Source organism: Cinclus cinclus, chromosome 9 (assembly GCF_963662255.1).
Source record: "Cinclus cinclus chromosome 9, bCinCin1.1, whole genome shotgun sequence".
Lineage (NCBI taxonomy): Eukaryota > Metazoa > Chordata > Aves > Passeriformes > Cinclidae > Cinclus > Cinclus cinclus.
The window spans coordinates 15,266,776-15,287,576 of record NC_085054.1 but is presented as its reverse complement, the minus strand read 5'-3'; the positions used below and the strand labels follow the sequence as shown (position 1 = coordinate 15,287,576).

Below are 20,801 nucleotides of genomic sequence, written 5' to 3'. Positions count from 1 at the left end.
AACAAAAAAAATCCCAAATACTTAACACAAATAGGAACAAAAAATCAGGGTAGGCAATAGCATTACTTAGCTGAGGAATAAAAGGGACTGTTTTGAAAATATCTGTAGTCACCGAAAATATTAATGCCATGTATTAGGAGATTAACACCCCCACACAAGAGTGGGAGGGAAGATTGCACAGTCCCTTGCACATGCTCTAGGGCAGTCACCCAGTACAGCGAAATTATGGAGTGACCCTTGGTAGTCTGTCTAAGATCCGTGGGCAATGGATGAGGGGGCACCCACAGCTACTGCTTCTCTAGGCAGTCTGTGCATGCTGCTATTACAGCAGTCACCACAGCCAAGTCTGAGAAGAGAAAGAAAGCCCAAGAGCTGACAAAATTATATATTTATTTGTGACTTGAGAAACTTCCCATACTTGTTTTCTAGTCCTCCAGAAATACCACCAGTCAAACAGACCAGTCAAGAACCACAGCTGTGCAGGTAGTCCCCAGCTGGGCCAGCAGAAGCACAGGAATAGCCCCCAGCAGCCTGCCAGGTGTCCTTCTCCCTTCCATCTGGAATGAATATGTATTTTCTCCCTTTGCTCCACATCTTCAGCCAGTCTGCTAACAGCTCTTCTTGCCCCAGGCTTTACTGATGTGGTAATAGAGTCTTTTCCCTGATCCAAAGGCATAAAGTGACTGTGAAAAACCCAGGGGTTTCATAGGGTGACAGGCATTTCTAAACTGCAATTCATTCCATGGACAAGGAATTCGAAGACATAGGAGCATTTCAATGAGAACAGATGAGCTCACCTGGAATTTGTGAGCAGGTAATTGGTGCTCCCTCAGTCTGGGTAAGGATTTATTATCCCTTGCTCATTGAAATAATTTCCTTCTCACTGACTGTCTTCTGACAACTCCCTCTTATCCCTTAAGGTGTTCCAATGGAAACACTGATCGAGATTTCATTAGAAAGTCACACTGCTATGCAAGTAGAACTGAAATTTTTATTCCCTGCAGTTCCTCTGACCTGCTGATGTCCCCCCAGATGCTATAACCTAAGTTTACCAGATGACACCACCTTGACCTCAGCCTGGAGCTGTTCAAACACGTCACACAGAGTACAAATTATCTAATCCGGGCCCATCTCTTCTCCTGTGCAGATCAAACCTGTATCTAAAAAAGCCCGACAGCCAGGACAGCGCTCATCTGGGAAACGTGCACTTTACCACAGGAGAATGTTACAAGCTAACTCAGCAGCCACAGAAATCGCAATGCTTTGTGGCTTGACTCAATAACATAAATCTATAGACAAATTTTTCAGCATTTCCCTTCTTATTTTTTTTCAAAACAGCAACAATAAAAATTGACTGCTTCTCTTAGAGCAAAATGGAAGCAGTAATTGGAGGAACTGTGTACTACACCACCCTCTGCCTCAGAGTCATTCCACAGCCCTTCTTAATTCACATTTCATTTCAGGGGGAGAAAACAACAGTCCAATATTAACACACCTGACTAGAAATCAATCGGGCAGGCACAGATTCATTCACTGTCAGCAACTTCCATGTGCCCACTGTGGCTAAGCAGTGTCAAGGACACACTTATCAGAGAGGACTAGAGTGAACGTTGCCTTGAGATTACTTGCACAGTACAATCTAGAGCCCAAAATAGCGCATGCAGGGTTAGAGCCAGGTAGATCAGCAGTCACCTGATTTCGGAGCAGATTAGTTTGTGCAACGAGGTGAGCTTGTAGCTTCCCTTGACACCACTGAGGCGCAGCTTTCTCAAGCAGCGAAACAGGCTGGGGGAGGGAGCATGTTTGAGTGGAAAAAAGAAGAAAAAAAAATAAACAGAGAACAAGAGAGACACAAACATATATCTTTCAGGATAAAAAAATTAAAATCACAACAGAGAGTGTATTTAGAGGCTGGGCCAAACCAGTATCACCAAGGCAAGAGAAAAAAACAAACATCCCAGGACTGATCAGTTATGAATCCTTTGAAGCATGCCAAGTTTAGCAGTAATTAATGTTTCCATGTGGGCTGGATACTGCAGACCAGCCAGGCAGCTGTAAGAGCAACAGATACAGTTGTTAGTGACCTAGCACACAGACAACTCTACTCCGAGGCATGGCTGTGAAGTTGGAGCTCCTTAAAGAGAGGTCAGGATTAATTAACCATCATAATTATTTGCATGCAACAGCTGAAAGTCCACAGTGATTCATTTTAATAGCAAGATGTAAGTTTAGCAATAAGTGGCAGGGGTCCTGGGTGGGAAAAGAACATCCACATATTAGAGAAGAATAAACGAGACCATGTCTTGCCAAAATTCTACTGCTGTTTCTGTTACTATATCATGCAAATTTAATCAAGTCAGCTCCCACTTGTATCCTGTGTCAGAAACATGATTTCTCTTTCCTAGAGATCTGTCATCACATTCCAAAGTAACTTACACTGGAACAACTCTACTTCAAAGGTCACAGGAGCCAAACTCCAGGCCCAGAAACAGAGGTGAGCCACCTCCAGCAGCTGAGTGCCCACAGCCCTGCAGAGCTGCGTGAATGCTAATGCCAGATCACATGCTGGGCAGTGAAAACTGCCCACTTGGGAAGGCCATACATACAGAACTGCCTGGGACTTGCACTATTACCTTTCTTCAGCTACATTGAAAAAAAGGTAAACTTTATTTCTAATTAAAATAAATCTCATTAAAAATAAAATCCTTCACTTGAATACTGGACGAGCCCTGGATCAAGCTATTCACAGGCAGGAAAGAAACCTGAACAAGAGAAAAACTCTTATTTTTCTGCTTTCAGCCATATTTATTATCCAGTAACTGCAACCAACAGACAATAGAACACATTCATCAAGTGTGGATAGAGTGCATTTCCACTGATGTACTTGTCACTCACACTCCTAAGGGTCTCTCTCCTAGGATATCAGAAGACTTCACAAACACAACCAATGTCAAGTAACACTCAAACATTCTTACCACTGCTCTAGGATGGGGACACAGAGTCCCAAGAGGCAGAAAAACTGTAACATTTTTCTGGAGCATTGCAAGATTTTGCTTCCTCAAGGGGCACACAGGCTTTTCTGCCAGAGGTTACTGGTCCTGTGCATATAACAAAACCCATGCCCATGCATCTGGCCACCAAGACATGCAGACTGACAATGGTGGATGTGAACCAACCCAACAGAGGCCATCCTGCCTTCTAGGAAAACTAAACAAATGAGAAGGAAATACCTAGCAAAACCTCACCAGGTCACAACACCTCAATGATCTTAAAGGTCCTTTCCAATATGAATGAATTCTATGAAAACACAATGAAGAGGTACAGGTGAACTTAAAAGCTGCTCAGTGGGCGAATGCAGACCTCCCAAAAAGAAAGGGAGGCTGCATATCCTCCTGATTGCTTTACCTTTGCAATTTTGGTTTCATCCTTCTTCTTTGCAGTTTGCAGGGCTTCAAAGTGGTGTCTGGCACTGTCGTAATCCACAAGCTTCCTTCCTCGTTTTGCGATACGAGACTAGAAAGACAGATAAAAGAGTCACACCAATCTTTCCCAGCAGCCAAAACTGCAAAACCCCCCAGGAAAAAAAACCCTCCTTTTCACCCAGCTGGCAGAACACCCCACACTCTGCCCGCTCAAGGGCTCTCCCTGGATCTTTCACACAGAGAGGAGGCCCTGGCAGCCACCTGTGGCAAGCGCCATTTCAGAGGGGGCACCTCAGGAGGAGAGAGGATCCATCAAGGGAAGGTGAAAGGATCCAGCCAACAGGCCCCACCTTGGGATGACATGCATGTTTTCAGAACTTTAGGTCCACTGCTTCCTAAGCCCCACAATGTGCCTGCATCCTACGCGTAATGCTTCATTATTTTCAGGGCTTCCTAAGGGCTGCAGCCAATCTCTAACTAACCTGCTCACTGGTTTGTGTGGAAGCCTGAGATATTAAGTTCAACAAAAGAAGGAATTTCTGCTGCCAGCACAGCAGAAGCACTCATCCACATGCTCAGGACATGCCATGGACTCTGTAACAGAAGCTGCAGACAGTAGTGACTGCAGCCACAAGCAAAGTCTGCTGTCACCAGCCTTTAAGAAAGGGAAGTGTAAGGAAAAACCTGCAGCATTGGGTCACCAACACACAAAACTGTAGCCAAAATAAACACAAGGAGGGAGCTGACTGTGTACCTTAGACTTACATTCAGGAATAGAGTCCTGACAAATCCGTGGCTGAGAGTCCAGGACAGACAAGCCTGTGGCCTGATCCTGTGTTACCCTTCTTGAACTGAGGAGCTTCAGGCTCTCTCTCCCAACAGAGCTGCACTTTATTGAGGCTCTGGCTCACTCAGCTTCCCTGTTTTAGGAACTATCCATCCCCTCAGCCCTATGCCTCCCACACTGTCTGCAAGCACCCCAGACTATGTGGGTTGGAGCACACATCTTCCCACCTTGACCATAATAACATTTCCCCCCCAGAAGTGTTATCAGAGAGCCTGGGCCAGCATCAGTAATCAGCAGTCCTGACACAGCCTGGATAAGAGAGTGAAAAGGCATGGCAAGAAGCCAGGAGGATTTCTAATTAACCACAAAACCCAGGGACATAGAAAGTGTAGAATGAGGAATTAGCACTGGGATTTACTCACAAAAGCAGAATCCCCTTCTCTCCTGCACTTGGCAGGGAGCTGTGGTTTCCTCTCCCCAGGCTCCTGCAGATATGCTGCAAAACCACACTCAGGGCTGATCTCAACACCAGACCAGCTGGGAGCAGCTCACACATCTCCCACATGCTCCTCTGCACTTCCAGCAAACGCTGCTGCAGCTCCGGGTGAGTCACAGCAGATCTGGAGGATCTCTCAGCCACATGCACACCCAAAATCTCCTCTAAAAACTCAGCTCACTCCAAGAGAGGAGTCACGAAGAAGCTGAGCCACCCCACAGCCGAGGGCACTAGAAGACATGTTCCAAACATCACCCTGCCAGCCAGGAGACAAGGCATTGCAAGGGGCTTCCAGCTGCACAGCAATCTGAGATGCAAGTTAATGCATCCTGAAGTAACCCCTGATCACAGGGCTGCCTGTGATGGCACTAGCAGCATTTAGCCCAGTCCTGGAAGGCTGCAGGGCTCCCTCGTATGACTCCAGGACAGCCACAGGTACCCACCACTACCCAGATGTAACAGCTGAACTCCATCAGACTTCACTACTTTGCAACAATTCCATCTTAATTTGACCCTCCCTCAAAAAAAAAAACAAAAAAAACCAAACCCACACCAAAGCCAAGCCATCACCAAAAACTTGTCCCCCACACCCTACAGCTAGTCGAGCACCAGTTTTAGTGCAAGACAGAAAACCCCCACAGCAATTCAAAGGTTGGGCTGTAGTTTATCTTCTCTGGCCTCACTGCAGAGACCCGCACTCTTATTTCATATTGTGCAAAACCAACCAAAACTCACTCAAAAATATTAATTATGCAAGACTTCTACTCCAAGAAGTACAGATGCTGACCTGCAAATAAAGTTTAAAGTACGTTTTGCATTCCCATTAGTCAAGTTAGAGAAGATGGAGAGAGAGGCCTTCTTCAGGGGTGAACATCCAACACTGGATAAATTATTTTCTTTAACACACAAAAATTCCTTACCAAAGGCATGCTCTGTTTTCACATTCCTGCTGTGGATCCCTTTTCAAGTCCAAAAAAATCCAAGGGAATTTTTACAGCCACTCAAGCAGAGATGGATTCAGAACATATTAGAATGCAAGAAAAAAACAATGCATGCATGATCCAACTCATCCCACATTTAAATTACTGGGCCATTAATAAAAACAGGCCTTTTTACAACTAAATTAAAATCTTCTTCTCTCCATAAATCAACTTATTTTACCAGAGTAATGCCAGAATTCCAGGAAAAGCACAACATTTCAGAAAGCTATTATCACAACAACAAAAAACAGCTCAGATATTCTGTAAATCACATTTTGCCTGCCAATCTCAAGAACTCTAATTCCTTATGTGAGGCTTAACTATACTTCTGTACAGGCATAGCAATGCTCAACCACTGCATTTCTAAGAGTTTCTACCACTTGACAAAAATATACTTGATTTGAGCATTTTTCACTGCTCTGGGTAAGGAGGATGATCCAGCTGAATTACCCATAAAAACATACTGACCTTTTTGGGTTCATACCACTGAAAATCTCTTTTAAAGGAACAGTGAACTATAGTTCACTATAGTGAACTATATTTTAACTAGAACAACTCTAGTGAAACACATCCACATCTTACTGTAAGAACCAACATAAAGCCACTCATCTTAGGAAGAGAAGCAGAGTAGCACTCTCTAAAACATTACTTGAACTGGGCATGAAATTGCTTTTATGCAATAATATAAAATTCACCTTTTCTAGAGTGTCAACTGACAACTGAGAAAGAACATTAGTAATAAACACTTTGGTGATCCATTGAGAAGTCAGCTGCCTCTAGAAATATTTTAATATTTATTCATCTTTGCCTACCTATCTATTCCCATATTTTTCAGACCTATGGGTGAAATTCAGGCTGCTGAGGCCAACTGTGGTGATGTCAACAGACTGAAACCATCAGTGTCAGAAAATGGTGTAGGCAAGAATCTTAGTTTGCAGACATAATTACAACTTCAGTACAAAGGTCATAACTTTTCCTTCTAATATGAGCAAACATGATTGTTTAATTCAGAGAGAAAAAGCTAGCATTTTCAGGCATGTGTGAAAGTTTTCACTGCACACCTTTTAATTCATGCACAAAGGCTTTGTGAATAGTAATGCCAACAGGAACCCATTATTCTTTCTCAGCATGATAATTCTTACTGTATTTAAAGACACTCAGTACTAACACCTTGAGTTTTGGTGGAATTCGGGTGCTCCCATTCTTGCACTACTTTTAAAATCCCGCTTTAAAATCTCAGCAGGATTCCAGCAGAATTTAAAAATTCTGAAGATACTCAACATGGGAAAAGTGACACTCTGAGGTGCCCCAGTGCACAGCCAGAGAGGCTGGTAAAATGTGATTTGGGCCAAAGCAGTGCCAAAGTCTGAGTCCACAGCAAGCCCAAAGTAAGCCATCCTGCTGAGGAAGCACCACAGGTTGCTCTTCTGACTGAGGCACATGGCATCACACCCCAGAGAGATCAGACCTATAGCCTTTAGTGGCTAGAAAGCCACAGCCCCTCCCCACTTCAGACTTCCAGGGGCAGAAGAAGCTGGAAAAATGAAGCAAAAACAGGGAATCCCAGGAGACAAGGACACTGCTGTTCAGGGCTCATTTTACGAGCCTGTGACCTGCCCCCATTTGATACAGCACAATCCTCCTGAAGCAATAAATATTGACAAACGTTTTAAGAGACATGTAGTGGGGAAAGGGTTGTTTTCACTGGGAAGTAGCCAAGCTGATACTTCCCATATGGTGATATCATTACTAGTGCTTCCATATGGTGAAGACATTTCCTGCACAACCTCAAAATGAATAGAGAGGAGATAACTGTGGGGGAAGGGAAGGTCACAGGACATCATTTAAACCCAGGTCCCTGGATACAATCTCTCCCAAAAAGACACCTATCCAGCCTTCTCCCTTTCCTGAAAAAAGCTCGTTACACACACAGCAGGACTTCAAGGACTCACAGAAATCTGCATTCCACACCAGCCTCTACTCATGAGGTACATTTGTCACTAACTGCTTCCTCAATATTTTCTGCTTACAAGGAACTTAAAAGACAAAAGGACCAAAAAGAGAGATTGAAACCTTCTGAGCTATTGCTGACACTGCCCCCCTGCACTCTGATGCAATAGGGAATTTCATGGATCCTCCTGTTTCGCACTTATATTTTCTCTTCAGCATCTTTCCACTGGATTCTTCACTTTTGTTTTAAGCCCAGAAGTAGAACAAAACATTTCCAATTAACCCAGAGCTGCAGAGATCTTGGTTGCTTTCAAAGAAGACCTTGGAGCAGCACAGCACACATTCTCCTAATGAAGATGGGGATGTAAGAAAAGGACCTGCAGAGCTTGTATCTGCTGTGACTCTCTATATCAAGGAGTTTGAAGAGAATCTTACTTTAATATCCGGAAATTGGCCAAGGTATGTATCCATGGTCAGAAGTGCTTGATCCACCAACTTCTGATGGAAATCTGTCCACAGGAGATCATTGTTCTGAAAAACAAAAGTAATTAGTTAACCATTAAGAACATAGGGCTCCACATTTCTGGTTTTCTCTGTGAGTGCTACAGCCAACAATCTTGGGGCCTCAGAGCTCTTAAGAAACAGTAATTTCTATGGAAAACTAATGATAACAGATGTCTTGGCAGAAATGAGAAAGCCTGATGCTGCTAACTCAGGTGACCTCTCCAAAGACAAAATGCCTTTGAAGCCCTATCTTACCCCTGCAATGCTAAACTCAAGTCTGTACAATGGAAGATGACCGTCAGGCTGGTTTTGCCTCCTTCTCCCAGCAGCTACAAAAAAAGGGTTACTTGACACCACAAGGCAGCGTTCTCTGCTTTTCATTACAATATGGCTTTCTGGACAATCATGAACAACAGAAAGCTAGTCTTCAGCACTCAGACCACCTGCCTCCACAGCCCAATGGAGGCTACAGCCAAGGCTTGCACTCTGAGCTGTGCCCACTTTATCCTTGACCTTAGCTCAGGCACAGTAATTTCCCTGGATTAGCTGAAAATTTCCCCTCTCTCCTGATTTTCCACTTCAGCAAAGGGGTTTGTCTAAAATATTCAGGAAAAATTCCCCATTTATGTTTTTTATTTGGCAGGAGTAACTCTTCTCTCTCTCCTACCTTTTCATAAGCAAAATATAAACAAGGAATTAAAGGGGGAGGTGGAAAGATGGAAATATTCCTGCAGACCCAAAGGGTAGCTCAGTTAGTTCTTAAGATTCATGTCCCCTTTGACCTCTCTGGCTCAAATTTTCTGAAGGGTCAATCTCTCAGGAGGCACCACACTGGCTCAGGAAGAAATAAGGCCAACAGAGACTGTGAAGCCAAACCAACTGAAATACAACTCCACTATCTACTGCAACAGCACTTCCTAATGCAAAGTTTCCATGGTAATGAAAAAAATTAACCTGGAATTGCTCAAGTTTTGTTTGAATTATCTGCTTTGAAGTAATTATTTCCTGGGCAAGATACAGATGTTATTTCAGGTGAGATTTCTGCAGGGGAAAGAAGGGGAAGGAAAGAATCTTCCTCCTGCTCTCCTGTCTATTCCTTCACCACTTTTCCAATGCCACAACAGCTGCAGTTAAGCCCAGTCCTGCAGCCTCATGGCAAATGAATCCACAGAGCTGAACTGCCACAGCTGCTGCTCAGCAGAACAGCTGAGAGAGAGCAGAGGGTGCTGCCTGCAGCTGGAGCCACCACAGGCACATGCCAAGGGGGATCCACACTGCCAAATGACAGACTGTGCCCTAAACTCAAGGGGCAAGTTGGACAGGCATCACCTCACCAAGGGAGGGGAATAACAGCAGTTTGGGGTGACACATGGCTCAGCCAAACAAGGGAGCAACTGAAACAAGGCAGCTGGTGGTACTGCCATGAGGGGTTGTTGCAGCTACACAATTGGCTGTTCTGACTGCTTTAGCCATAGTTTTATCTGCCCCTTTCTCTTACACAGAATATAAGCAGTACACCCAGTTGACCCTACTGAGTTTCTTTTGGAATCCTCTGTCCCCGTGTAGCCACTCTGGGGAAAACAAACATCTTCTGGGCATAAGTGTATGGTTCTGTGTAATGTACAAGCATGTGACAAGAATCTCTACAAAAATACAGGCCACATCCTTTCAGCCTTCCTTTCTTCACAGTGCCGAGTTTGTCTCCAATTCTTCTGCAAAGACATATGCCTGAAGAAATGTGAAGCACAGACATAGCTTCCAAAGCTCATCTCTGCTGACAGAGCAAGTCTGGATATCCCCACATCCTGGACGAAGTCTTACCTCTGCTATTTTATTTGTGTCATCTCTCCCAGGCCAATCTGGCTCATAAACTTCCTGCAAACACTCTGTCAGCTTCTTGGAGGCCTCGTGCATAGCTAGGAAAGAAGAGGGAACTGTTCAGACAAAGAAGAAAATAATGCGTTCCTCATAGTTTAACCCTTATCCTGTAAGGCACAGGAGCATTACAACAGATGCTGAGCTCTTCCTTACTAAATTGTCTGACCTTTGATGACACAGAGATGGAAGGTTAGCAGAAGGAGAAAAGAACCAAGGGTGCAGTAGCATCATGCCCTTTGTGTTCATCCTCCCCTAGAAGAACACGTGAAGGTCGATCTGCTAAGACAGCACCATGTGTTTGGCATCAAAGCACAACCCCATTCCATCCCAGATGGTCCCAAAGGATTCTGAAGATTCTGCCCCCTCCCCACCCCCCACCCCCGACAAAGCTGACCTGTCCTGCCTGCAACTAATTCCTGGGGAAACAGCAGGAAGGGAAAGGCTTCAGAAACCTCACTGTGTAGGGAGGCATTAGAGGGGAACAAACCTCTGCTTATGCACACCTTACCTTTGACAGAAGCCAAGTAAGTTCGGAGGTCCTTCTGCAGCCTCGTGCCTTCAGACTGTGAACATAAGGAGATCATCAGTTATTCTCTCAGCTAAACAGAGTATAAGGAGCACTCAAGCATTTCTAATTAAAGAAAACTAGTCTTGCAGACAGGCTACACACCAGTCCTATGATCACGTGAAACCTCAAGTTATCACATTTTTTGCATTTTTTTTTTTTTTGCTCTGTGTTCTAGGAACTTCTTGGACTTTTGCAGCAAATGTAATCATATCTCCTTTCATCTTTTACTCTCTTTGGGCCAATTCCCAATGCTTCCCCAGACTAGGAGACTTTGTAAATGGGCCAGGTCTTTCTGATCCTTCATTTCCTTTGCTGATGGCAGTAGGAAAAGAACAAATGTGAACTCATCCAGAACTTTCAAGGCATGGAAAACAATTTGGGCCATGCTGTTGGAAGCAGATGGATTTCTCACAAAGCTATGCTATCACTGCCACTTCAACAGCTGGGCAGATTTAGCCTCTGCTTAGAGAGCACAGCTGCACTGGGAGCACAAAGGATCTCAGCATGAGCTCAGTTGAGACAAGAGGTGCCTGAGCGGTGGGGAGAGCTGATGGGAAACATCTGCTTTTGAAGTCAGTAGCTCTGAGGCAGCTGTTGAAAATGTCCTGTGAGCTCCCTGTCCCTGGAGTTGCCTTCAGCTGTCAAAACTGATTATGCTGGGGTGCCCCCGTAATGGGGCACAAACTGGGAAGTAAGAAGAATGACATAAGGCTGTGAGGTGCAGTGGTCTCTTTTCTGCATTCTTGTTTTGCACAGGATATGCAAAGTCCCATAGCGGATACATTATCATTCTGCAGCTGTATCATTTTTAAGAATAACTAAATTTGAATTCCCAACTTGGAGGTTATCAAAAACTATCAGGAGGGAAGGTCCTCTGCAGAACTTCACCTTTGGGTGCTGCGATGTCTGCAGCAGTAACATTCAAAACTGTAGCATCTAAACCCAGAAGCCACCTGTAAAATTGTGTCCATGCTTGCCCTAATCCTGCCACAACAGCAAATGACATAAGCCAAACTCAGAACTCCTCAAGTCTCAGTATCCAATTCCAAAGCCATGGAGACAGAAGTATCCTCTGAGCAGAAAACCAGCACCCCAATTAAATGTCTAATCAATATTTTTAGATAGGTCACCTGACAAACCTACAAGTCAGGGCTAAAGACTGGAGCATGCAATTGCAGCAATGCAGAACCAGCCTTCTTTTTCTCCAAGCATCCTCACCAGCATCTGGTGCTGTATCCTGCAGCTGGAGTGGTCTCACTCACCTCTTGCTGATGCTTAAACTCAACAGTTAGAGCTGATCTCTGTCATTATGGAGTTACCTAAATCTCTTGAAAGTACTGAGCCTGACAGAGAGAGTGAACAGACTTTACAGCCTGTGAGATCTGCAAGCAGATTCTCAACGACAGAACCATGTTCAGAATTTTTCCCTGAATCCTGTTTTCCCAGCTCCCCTGGGAATCTGTGGTTCCTACCCAGTTCCCTCTCTGGAATTTCTGTTGATTTGTTCTTGTTCCACCAGTAAAGCAGCTCCCTTGCCACAAAGGCTTTTTAAAAATTATTTTAAACATTAATGCTTTCCCATAAAACTTTGGGGTAACCATAAGACCACTGCTTTCTCTCCATGCATGCAGCACCTGCTTTCTTTGAGTAGCCTACAGTGAGCTGGCAAGCACTGCAAAATACTGCATAAATCATAGAATCATTAAGGCTGGAAAAGACCTCCAGAATCACCAAGTCCAAACTTTGAATACCACCATGCCCACTAAACCAGTGCCACATCTATGTGTTTTCCAAAACACTTCCAGGGATGGCTACTCTGTTCCATGCTCTCTTCAAAATACCTCTCAAAATGCAGTTAGACACTGTCAAATACTATACAAAACAGAAACTTTAAACACTCTTGAGTGCATATTTAAAAGATGTTTCTTGAATGGAACAGTCCAAAAAGTAAGGAAAATAGTCAAACTGTAATCAGAGAAACAAATCCACTTCTCAGTTATCGAAGAGTTGAAGGGTCTGCAGAGGGAATTTACTGAGTTATGGCTCAGTATGAAGATGTTTAAACACACAAGTGTCATCTTGTTTGAGCATATATTGCCACACTTGCAATCACAGTGTTGTTCAAGCCCATGAGCCTGTAACACAGCCAGGTACAACATGAAGGACAGTGTATAGAAGGATATTAAAAAATAAAAGTGCTATGCTTGGAAGGCTGGAAGACCTTTCTCTCTTCCCAAGGACCTAATGAACCCCCTATTACTTACAGCTCTGTAAAAGAAAAACACAAAAGTAGTTTGATATCTTTCTGTGCTTTCTTATCTTGAAACCAAGCCCTAGCTAAGTATGTGATTTTCTGTAGAGCTGCTTCCTGGTAGTAGACAGGTTTCCCGAAACCATTTTTCCCCCATCTTAAAAAGCAATTCTTTCATCCTAATATAGACTGCAACCCCTTTACATAACCTCTCTGGTTTTGCAGTTCTAGTGGAAAGGATTTTATTATTAGCAGGGATGTTCGCCATCTGAGGGGGCAGGAGGCAATGTCCTGTTCCAGATTAGATTAATATAGGGCTGGAAGAGCAGACTGTGTAATTACAGGGAGGGGAAGCATTGAAACAACAGCTCCAGGTAAGCCCCCACTCAGCTAAACTTTAGAACTGTAAGACACGCAGCATGAACATCTGGTGAGAAGCTCCACCCTGGGGTACCACAGGGAGGCTGTTAAGCTTGTTTTGCCACATAGGGCTGGAATGAAAACTGCTGGGTGTGAAGGGCTCTTGTCTGGGAAGAAACCCTCTCTCTGAGCTAGTGACTGTAATGGGAACCTACTCTGCAAGAGGGAAAATGCAGTCCCCAGTGCCTGCCTTGCAGCAGGGGCTCTGCAGGCAGAGGTGGATGCAGCCTGTGCCAGCAGCAGCTTCCCTCTCATGTGCTTGGTGTGAAAGGCTGTAAAGCAGCCCAGAACTTCCACACAAGTGGCAGCTCATGAAGGGTATCAAAACCCAGCTACTCTGCCAGGCAGAAACACACACGGTGCCAGGTGTAAGAGCTGCCACCAGCCTCACACTGTCCCTCCAGTGAGTACTTCAGCACAGGGCAAGAGAAACCAAAGCCTGGCACACCTCAGGCAGGGGCTGAGCTGCATCTTTACAGCAGGACTCTTGCTCCCAGGTCAGCAAGGACAGTATGTGGGGCAGATCCTTGTGTCAGTGACTGAACACAAGTGACACTGGGAAAGAAAAGGGGGAGGGAGCCTTTGGGTATGCCTTTTGGGTAGGTTAATAGCCAAAGAATCTCCATGAGTAATGAGGGGCAGTTCTCCTGGTAGTCAAACCTTCCAAAGACAAAGGCAAACCCTGCACCTGCATAGCTATGTCCAGCTCTTTTATCACAAAGTAAACCCCTCTGAGCTAGAACGTTCCATTCAGGACCTCGGAGTAGTGCTCTTATATGAACCTGACGGACAGACAGCTAGGAAGTGCAATGCCCTCCCTTATGTCCACTCAGCCCCTATTTGAGAGAACCACAAATAGCTTGGTTGAAAATGATTAAGTGATTTTTAGACCTGTGCTCCATTCCTCAACAGACCACACACAGAAGCATGTCAAAGTGGTGCAACCCAGTCATTAGAGCCAGAGGAGCCTCTAATCAGCCAGTGAACAAGGTCACTGCCTGCTCACACCCTAGCCAGCTCCACAAGAGAGCAGACCTGTTCTGTCACCAGCCTGCAGCAAAAGGTCAGTTTTCCTTCAGACTTCCATTCTCCACTGAAGCAGACTTTGTAATGAATGGTCATGGAAATCTCAAAGATAACTATGCTACACACACCTCATACATATAAAAATATAAACAAGTGTGTATATATGTAAATATAGCTGATTTTTTATTCCCCTAGTCCTCAGTTCGGGATATCCTAAGAATACAGCTAACTCACACTCATGGTTTGCACTGTAAAACATGCATTGTCTGCATTTATTTTAGTAATAGGGAAACTGAGGGCCAAAGTAAAACCAGCAGAACCCAAGCAGCAAATGCAGAGCAGCCTCCAGCTTCTTTGATTAATTATTTAGGGAATTTAGTTCATGGTCTGCTCCGCAAAACAGGAAAAGAAAATCAGAAGTAAGGGATACAAGATGCAGTGCTTCTTTAACAGGCTCCTCACTGCCGCACTGGAACTCATGGCTTTGGAAATTGAGAAAGCCATCCCCAAGAGTCACATCTAGAAATTTGGATTTGAGATTTTTTGTATTTCTCCTTTAAAAAGGTTATTTCTTAACTGCTTAAAAATTATACCAAAAAAGTCTCATCTGGTAATGTCATGTTGTCAGAAAGCAGCTAAATTGCTTTCTGCTGTGTACAAGAGAATATCATTGCTGCACATGGTACAGACATGCTGCATGAAATTCTGGAGCAACAGCTACTATTGCTGCCAAGAGAACGAGCATTAATGTCCAGGAATCTGCAATCAGCTCTGCTTACACGTAAGCCAAAGCCAGACTGAAGGATTTTCATTACATTCAGCTGTGGCAAATCCCTACTCAGCTGGTTTTGTGACACACAACCACATCTGCTGAGTCTCAACAGACATGATGCAGCTGCCACCAACAGCCCTAGAAAAAGGTCCTAAATGTGTCAGGCCACAAAAGGGTAACAGATTTCTTCAGCACCACCTGAGCTATGCTGTGGCACACATTTCCTGACACAAAACAGAAGCAATGCTTCCCCTAACAACAAGCACTGGCAAAACCCACAAGGTAACTGGTGTTTTTCCTTCTGGGAGACTGAAGGCTCTAGATAAAAAATAAAACACACCCAGTTGAAGATCTAAACCTACTGCTGTGGAAGTAGGAGGGTGGGGGAAAATTGCTACCCTATTAAAATATTTCTGTGCACTAAAATACTGGGGATGAGGCAGACATGCAGAAGAATGAGGACTCAGGCCTGACACAGTGATTGTGCATGTATGAGGAGGAAGTGATTTAGCTCTCAGCCATGGAATGATGTTCCCTTTTCACCATTTGCTTTCTTAGTCTCTTCTGCCGTTCACTGTGCTTAGGAAACTGAAACTGCTTTGTTCCAGTTTATTTTTTTATTTCTAATCTCTTTCCCACCCTATCCATCTTTCAAGGACATAATGTTGCTCTTATATCTCCATTTCCAGCAGAGCAGCAAAAATTACATTACAAAGCAGCTGCTAACTGAAGAAAGTGTTCTAGTTGAGCTGCTTCTGTTTCTCATATTGGATCTAGAACAAGTATTACTTTTACCAATCTCTTCCCTCTCATGACCAGTGACAGGACAGAGGAGACAGGATAAAGCAGGGGAGATTTGGGTTGGGTATCAAGTAAAGTATTCACCCAGAGGGTGGGTGGCTGAGCACTGCAACAGGTTCCCTAGGGAAATGGTCACAGCACCAAGCCTGGCAGAGTTCAGGAAGCATTGGGACAATGCTCTCAGGCACATGTTGCGACTCTTGGGGTGTCCTGCAAAGGGTCAGGACCTGGATTTATGATCCTGATGGGCCCCTTCCAACTCAGCATCCTCTACAATTCTCTCACGGTTTCCATGAAAGGGATCCTGGAAGTCACAATGTCATTTATTGTAAGTGAAAAGTTATGAGTTATGGGTCACTTCAATAGGCCTATGTCATTTAACGGCCTTTAATTACATACTGCAGCAAACGACTGGAAGCTAATACTGAAACCCAGGGTGCATTACATATCACAAATTATCTTACCAGCTGCTTGTTGAAGTTCTGCACACACTGTTCAAACTGCTCATCTTTTGTTTCATCGGCTTTACCAAGCTTCTGAAGGACCTGCAGAGTGAGAGAAGAAAGGAGACTTCAAACAAAGATACAGCAACACAGAGACAAAGAAACAGCTGCATGTTTTTGGTCCTCAGGCTGAGAAAAGTTTAAGTCACCTTCTTGCGCTCAAAATTTTCAGAATATTTTTCCACACAGTCATAGTTTGAAAACAGATTTACAGATGAGTCAGGAAGAACTCGGACCTCTTACACTCTGCTGTACTGAAGAGCATGACTGAGGCTTGTCTTTCACTGATCTAATGCTTTTTGCAGACAAGGCAATAGCAATCCAGTTATCTCTGGAACCAGCAAGACACAAACCACATCCCTAATACGCCTTGTGTTGTGCAGTTACACTTATCCTGATTTAATTCTGGTCTCTAGTCCAGACAGGGTGAGGTTCTGCTCCCAGAAGAGCTGGATGCTCCTCAAACACAGAGAGCTGTGCAGAGATCTCAGGGAGGGAGGGTGGCTGGAGCAATTAAAGTCCCACCTTCTTTCCACCTTTTCTCACATGCTTGGCAAGAGCTGGCTGCTGAGAGCCACTGGGGACCTCACACCACTAATCTGTGTGACATTCGGTCCCAGTGTCACTTTTGAGAGTGTAAGCAGCCACCTCCCTGCACAGCACAGCTCCCCACAGCCTGTAAAAAAATCCTTATCAGACTACTTCTCTTATCACCCTTCTCTCTTAGCTCCCTATCTCCATGCAGTTAAGTGGATTGCTCCCGGCTTAGAACAAAACAGCATTTCATGTTCTGGGCTGGCAGGCACATTCATCACAAGAAGTCCGGGCAAACCTGTGGGGGAGGGCAGCAGCTATTTGCCATGCCCCGAGCAACTCCAGCTGCAGGGAGGCTGGGATATACCCTGTAGCTGGTTAAGTCCGATTACATCATCTCTCTGAATCAAAACTGAAACCTAGCCATGCCAAAAAAAGGCAAAAAAAAAGCCTTGTCTCACAGGGACAGTGAAACCAGAGAAAAGCCCACCCAGCCTGCAGCCACAGGAGGTTTTGGGGAGCCAGAGGTGAGGCAGACAGGGAGCTGAGAGAGCACCTCAACAAGCAAGGCAGCCCTGTCTGGAAAGGGCATGACTGCCCAAGAGGCAGAAAGGCTCTGGAAAGCTGGAGTGTCCCTTGCTCTGCTGAGCACAGCCCTTCACCCACAGACCCCAGCTATCATGTTCAGCCCCTTTTGGGGAGAAGGATTAAGGTGAAAACAGCAGGTCCCCGTTACTGACATCAGGTCTTCAAGTACAGCATCAGCAGCTGTTCCCAGACTCTGAGGAACTGCCAGAGAGCCATGACAGTCACCCAAACCAGTCTCCTCCAGCTGCCTTTGCTACCCACGGATCTTCTCAGAGAACATACAAGGCAGGGATCAATATTTTCAATTGGAGTGACCTACAACGATAATTTAGTCCAACTGACCATACACCTACTGGCCCACTCTCGGGGTTTTTTTATGCTGTTGAGAAGGACACCTGTAATGCCTATTTAGCTAATCTCAGTTCCTCTCTCCCCCACACATGAACAAACCAGATGCTCCCATCTCATCCCTGACTATTGTAACTAACTGTACTGCAAGATGTGATAAATCAGTGCAGTCATTCAGCATCCAGTTCCTAAACTTATTTCATCTGGGATTAAATGTCTAGGAAGGAATCACTGTTTTTTACTCTCCCTCTGTTCAACAGTTTCTCTTCACCTCCAGAAATAGCTGAGGTATTCCAGTGTCAGCAAAAGGAGGGAAAAGAGGACACAGACTAGGAGTGCCCTCTTTGTCACCAAGAGCTGAATCAAGAACTGCCACAATTTTAAGTACAACCTTCTACAGCTCAAATACCAGCAACAAACACTGCAGCTACAAATGCCTAATGTGCTTGGTAAATCTGTCTACACAGTGGGACATAGAGAGCATGAATATTCCCTTCTTCCTCACAAACCCTTGGCACATAAGAGCTTGTTGGAAAGAGAAGAGGAAACGTTGTTTGTGCTGGCAGAGTCCCGTACAGCAGACACTGGTGCCTCCTGTGCCCATCTAGTCTAGCAAAGAGGAGCACATCCCACAACAACACTGCTGCTGAGGTTACACATTCCTCTGCCATGCCAGCGGGAGAGGAGGATTCAGAATGGCCTCATCTTTCCCATCAATTGCTATGGGTAACCTGCTCCAGACATTGCTCAGCTGCACTCCCCTAGGCTGTCAGATCTATGGAATAGGGATTTCCCAACTGCTTGGTGAATTTTATGGTGTTCAAAGAGCAGGCACACCAACAGCACCTATCACTGATAACAGTAAAGTGTGCAAGCTGTAAATTCCACATAATTATATTCTCAATGTGCAGATCAATAGAATTATTGTGGATACAAAGGAGATTTTTACAGGGCAATGCATCTGCCTGACTAGTTAAAAGATGTGATGCTTTCAGGCCTGGAGGGGAGGGAAGGAGTATTTAACAGGGAGTAATCTGGAGTATGCCACCAGGATCAAAGGTTTAGAACAACCTCAGTGCTTCTTGTTGTAAAACACTGAGCAGCACTCACAGACTATTCATTCTGGACCCCATGCCTGCTTCCATCATATCCAAGGAGTTAATTTCCAGTTCTACTGCCCCTTGGGGAACATGCACACTTAGTCTGGGATCATCTGGCCAGCTGGGAAAATCTGGTTCCACTGTGCTGAGGTGCTCTGCACAATTCCTGCAAAACACTGGGCACTGCGAAGGGCTCCAACTCCCAGCCTATTTCTAAGGAAAAAGTTCCTGCTAGAACAGGAAAGCTCAGGTGAGGAGCAGCTCTGAGGAGGAAGGAAGTAAGAAGAAACCCTGCTTGATTCCACAGTGACAAGGGGTGGGTAAAACAGATGACTTGGGGATGCCTGCAGAGAAATAAAGCAAGGAAAACAAAACCAGGTACAAGAGAAAGGCTGTAAGAAATGAGTCCCTGGCTACACAAAAACCCTGCTCTTGCTTCCTACTCTACTTCCCATGTGGTAGATGAAGGCTTGTGCTCCATGTCTGCTGGCCCTATAGGCAAGCCCCAGGCATACAGCGGTCCCTTTATTTACCTGCTATGATGCTTCAGAGAGACAAGAACCCTGGGCTGCACCAGGACAGTGGTTATCTCTTCATAATGCTCTCCCTCATAACCAGATTTGCCCCGCAGGAACAGTCCAGGGGTCAAACCGCAAATCATCTGAGCATCACAGGATGGTGCCACAATGCTGGCCCTCAAGCTGACTCCCAGCTCTCCCATCAGAGAGCAGTGCTGGCAAGTCGTACTAACAAATCCCTCTGGACTCCCTGAACCAGGCAGGGATGGAGCAGCTGGCCTGGGTGTGCTGCTGACTGCAGACATGCTGTGCTCACTGCTAATAACCCATGAGCTCACAGGACAACTCCCTGCCCAGGCTGGTACGTGCCGTCATAGGTCAGGCTATTCCGGGTGAGCCACGGCTGCGCCCTCCCTTCCCCTGTGACAGGTTTTAATCCTCCAGCTCACTGCAAAGCCAGATAAAGTTCGGATGGAAACTTCAGGCTCTTTGATAGTTATTAATGGAGCAGATTTACCAGGGTAGAAGACAGCACTCCACCGCAGCTCCCAAATCTCAAGGCAGATCAGAGATGGTGTGATGTGTCAGCTGCTGCCTGGTGGCAAACCACACCACAAGCGGGCATGGATGTGGCATTTAAAAGATTAAGCAGCAGCCATGGCTAGGCTCCTTGATCTGCCCTTGACCTCAGGAGTGCTGGATAAGGATAAGTCCTGCATAAGGATAGGGACCATTTCAAGATGGTGCAAGCTAGGGTGAAAGGGGGGAATACTTTGTATTAATCCTACAAAACACCTTGTGAAACGGATTTCAGAGGAGGCTTTACTGTGGCTGTGGGTTTCAATCTTGATTTACTACAGCAGTAGTAAATTGATTTACTATGATTTATTGATTTACAATGACAGGATGGGGCTGTCAGACCAGCCAGTATTTTTGGCCACAGACACCAGATACCTTTTCCAGTGTTTCTCAGAAACGAAGTCTCCTTTAATAACTATAACTAGACCTGCAAATGCTCTGCATACACTAAGACCAACAGGCACAGACCAGCTACTGTAGCATCTCCAAAGAGAGCCAAATTCCACCCATGGAGCCTCAGTTTTTCCTGCATTTGAATAAAAGCAATAAACAAAACAAGGAGACTCAGAGTTCTACTGAAGTTTTAAAAGCACTTGAAGAACCTAGAAGGCAAGGTGCTATTAACAAATCAGTAAATAACCAAATTCCTCTCATATCACAGATGTGTTTGTAATCTGCTGTTGTGGGCAGAACCATCTGCAGTAAACTTGGAATTGCTACACTTCGACAAGTGAGGTAACACAGAAGAAGTGAAAGGGAAATATGAAAATCCTCAT

General features: G+C 45.0%; 1 protein-coding gene across 9 annotated transcripts in view; it reads right to left on the bottom strand.

Annotated features, from left to right (window-relative positions):
* The window catches only part of BIN1 (bridging integrator 1), an 87,154-nt gene that overhangs the window by 31,868 nt on the left and 34,485 nt on the right, over nt 1–20,801 (bottom strand). For 6 of the 9 annotated variants that reach the window (XM_062498720.1, XM_062498725.1, XM_062498727.1 and 3 more), the window contains exons 2-6: nt 16,320–16,400; nt 10,526–10,580; nt 9,961–10,055; nt 8,071–8,166; nt 3,406–3,513 (exon numbers count right to left, since the gene is read on the bottom strand). In XM_062498720.1, coding sequence (XP_062354704.1) covers nt 3,406–3,513; nt 8,071–8,166; nt 9,961–10,055; nt 10,526–10,580; nt 16,320–16,400 — 435 coding nt within the window. Of the gene's footprint in view, nt 1–1,692; nt 1,786–3,405; nt 3,514–8,070; nt 8,167–9,960; nt 10,056–10,525; nt 10,581–16,319; nt 16,401–20,801 lie in introns of all 9 variants that reach the window. The other 3 variants (XM_062498718.1, XM_062498719.1, XM_062498722.1) reach the window with 1 other exon arrangement.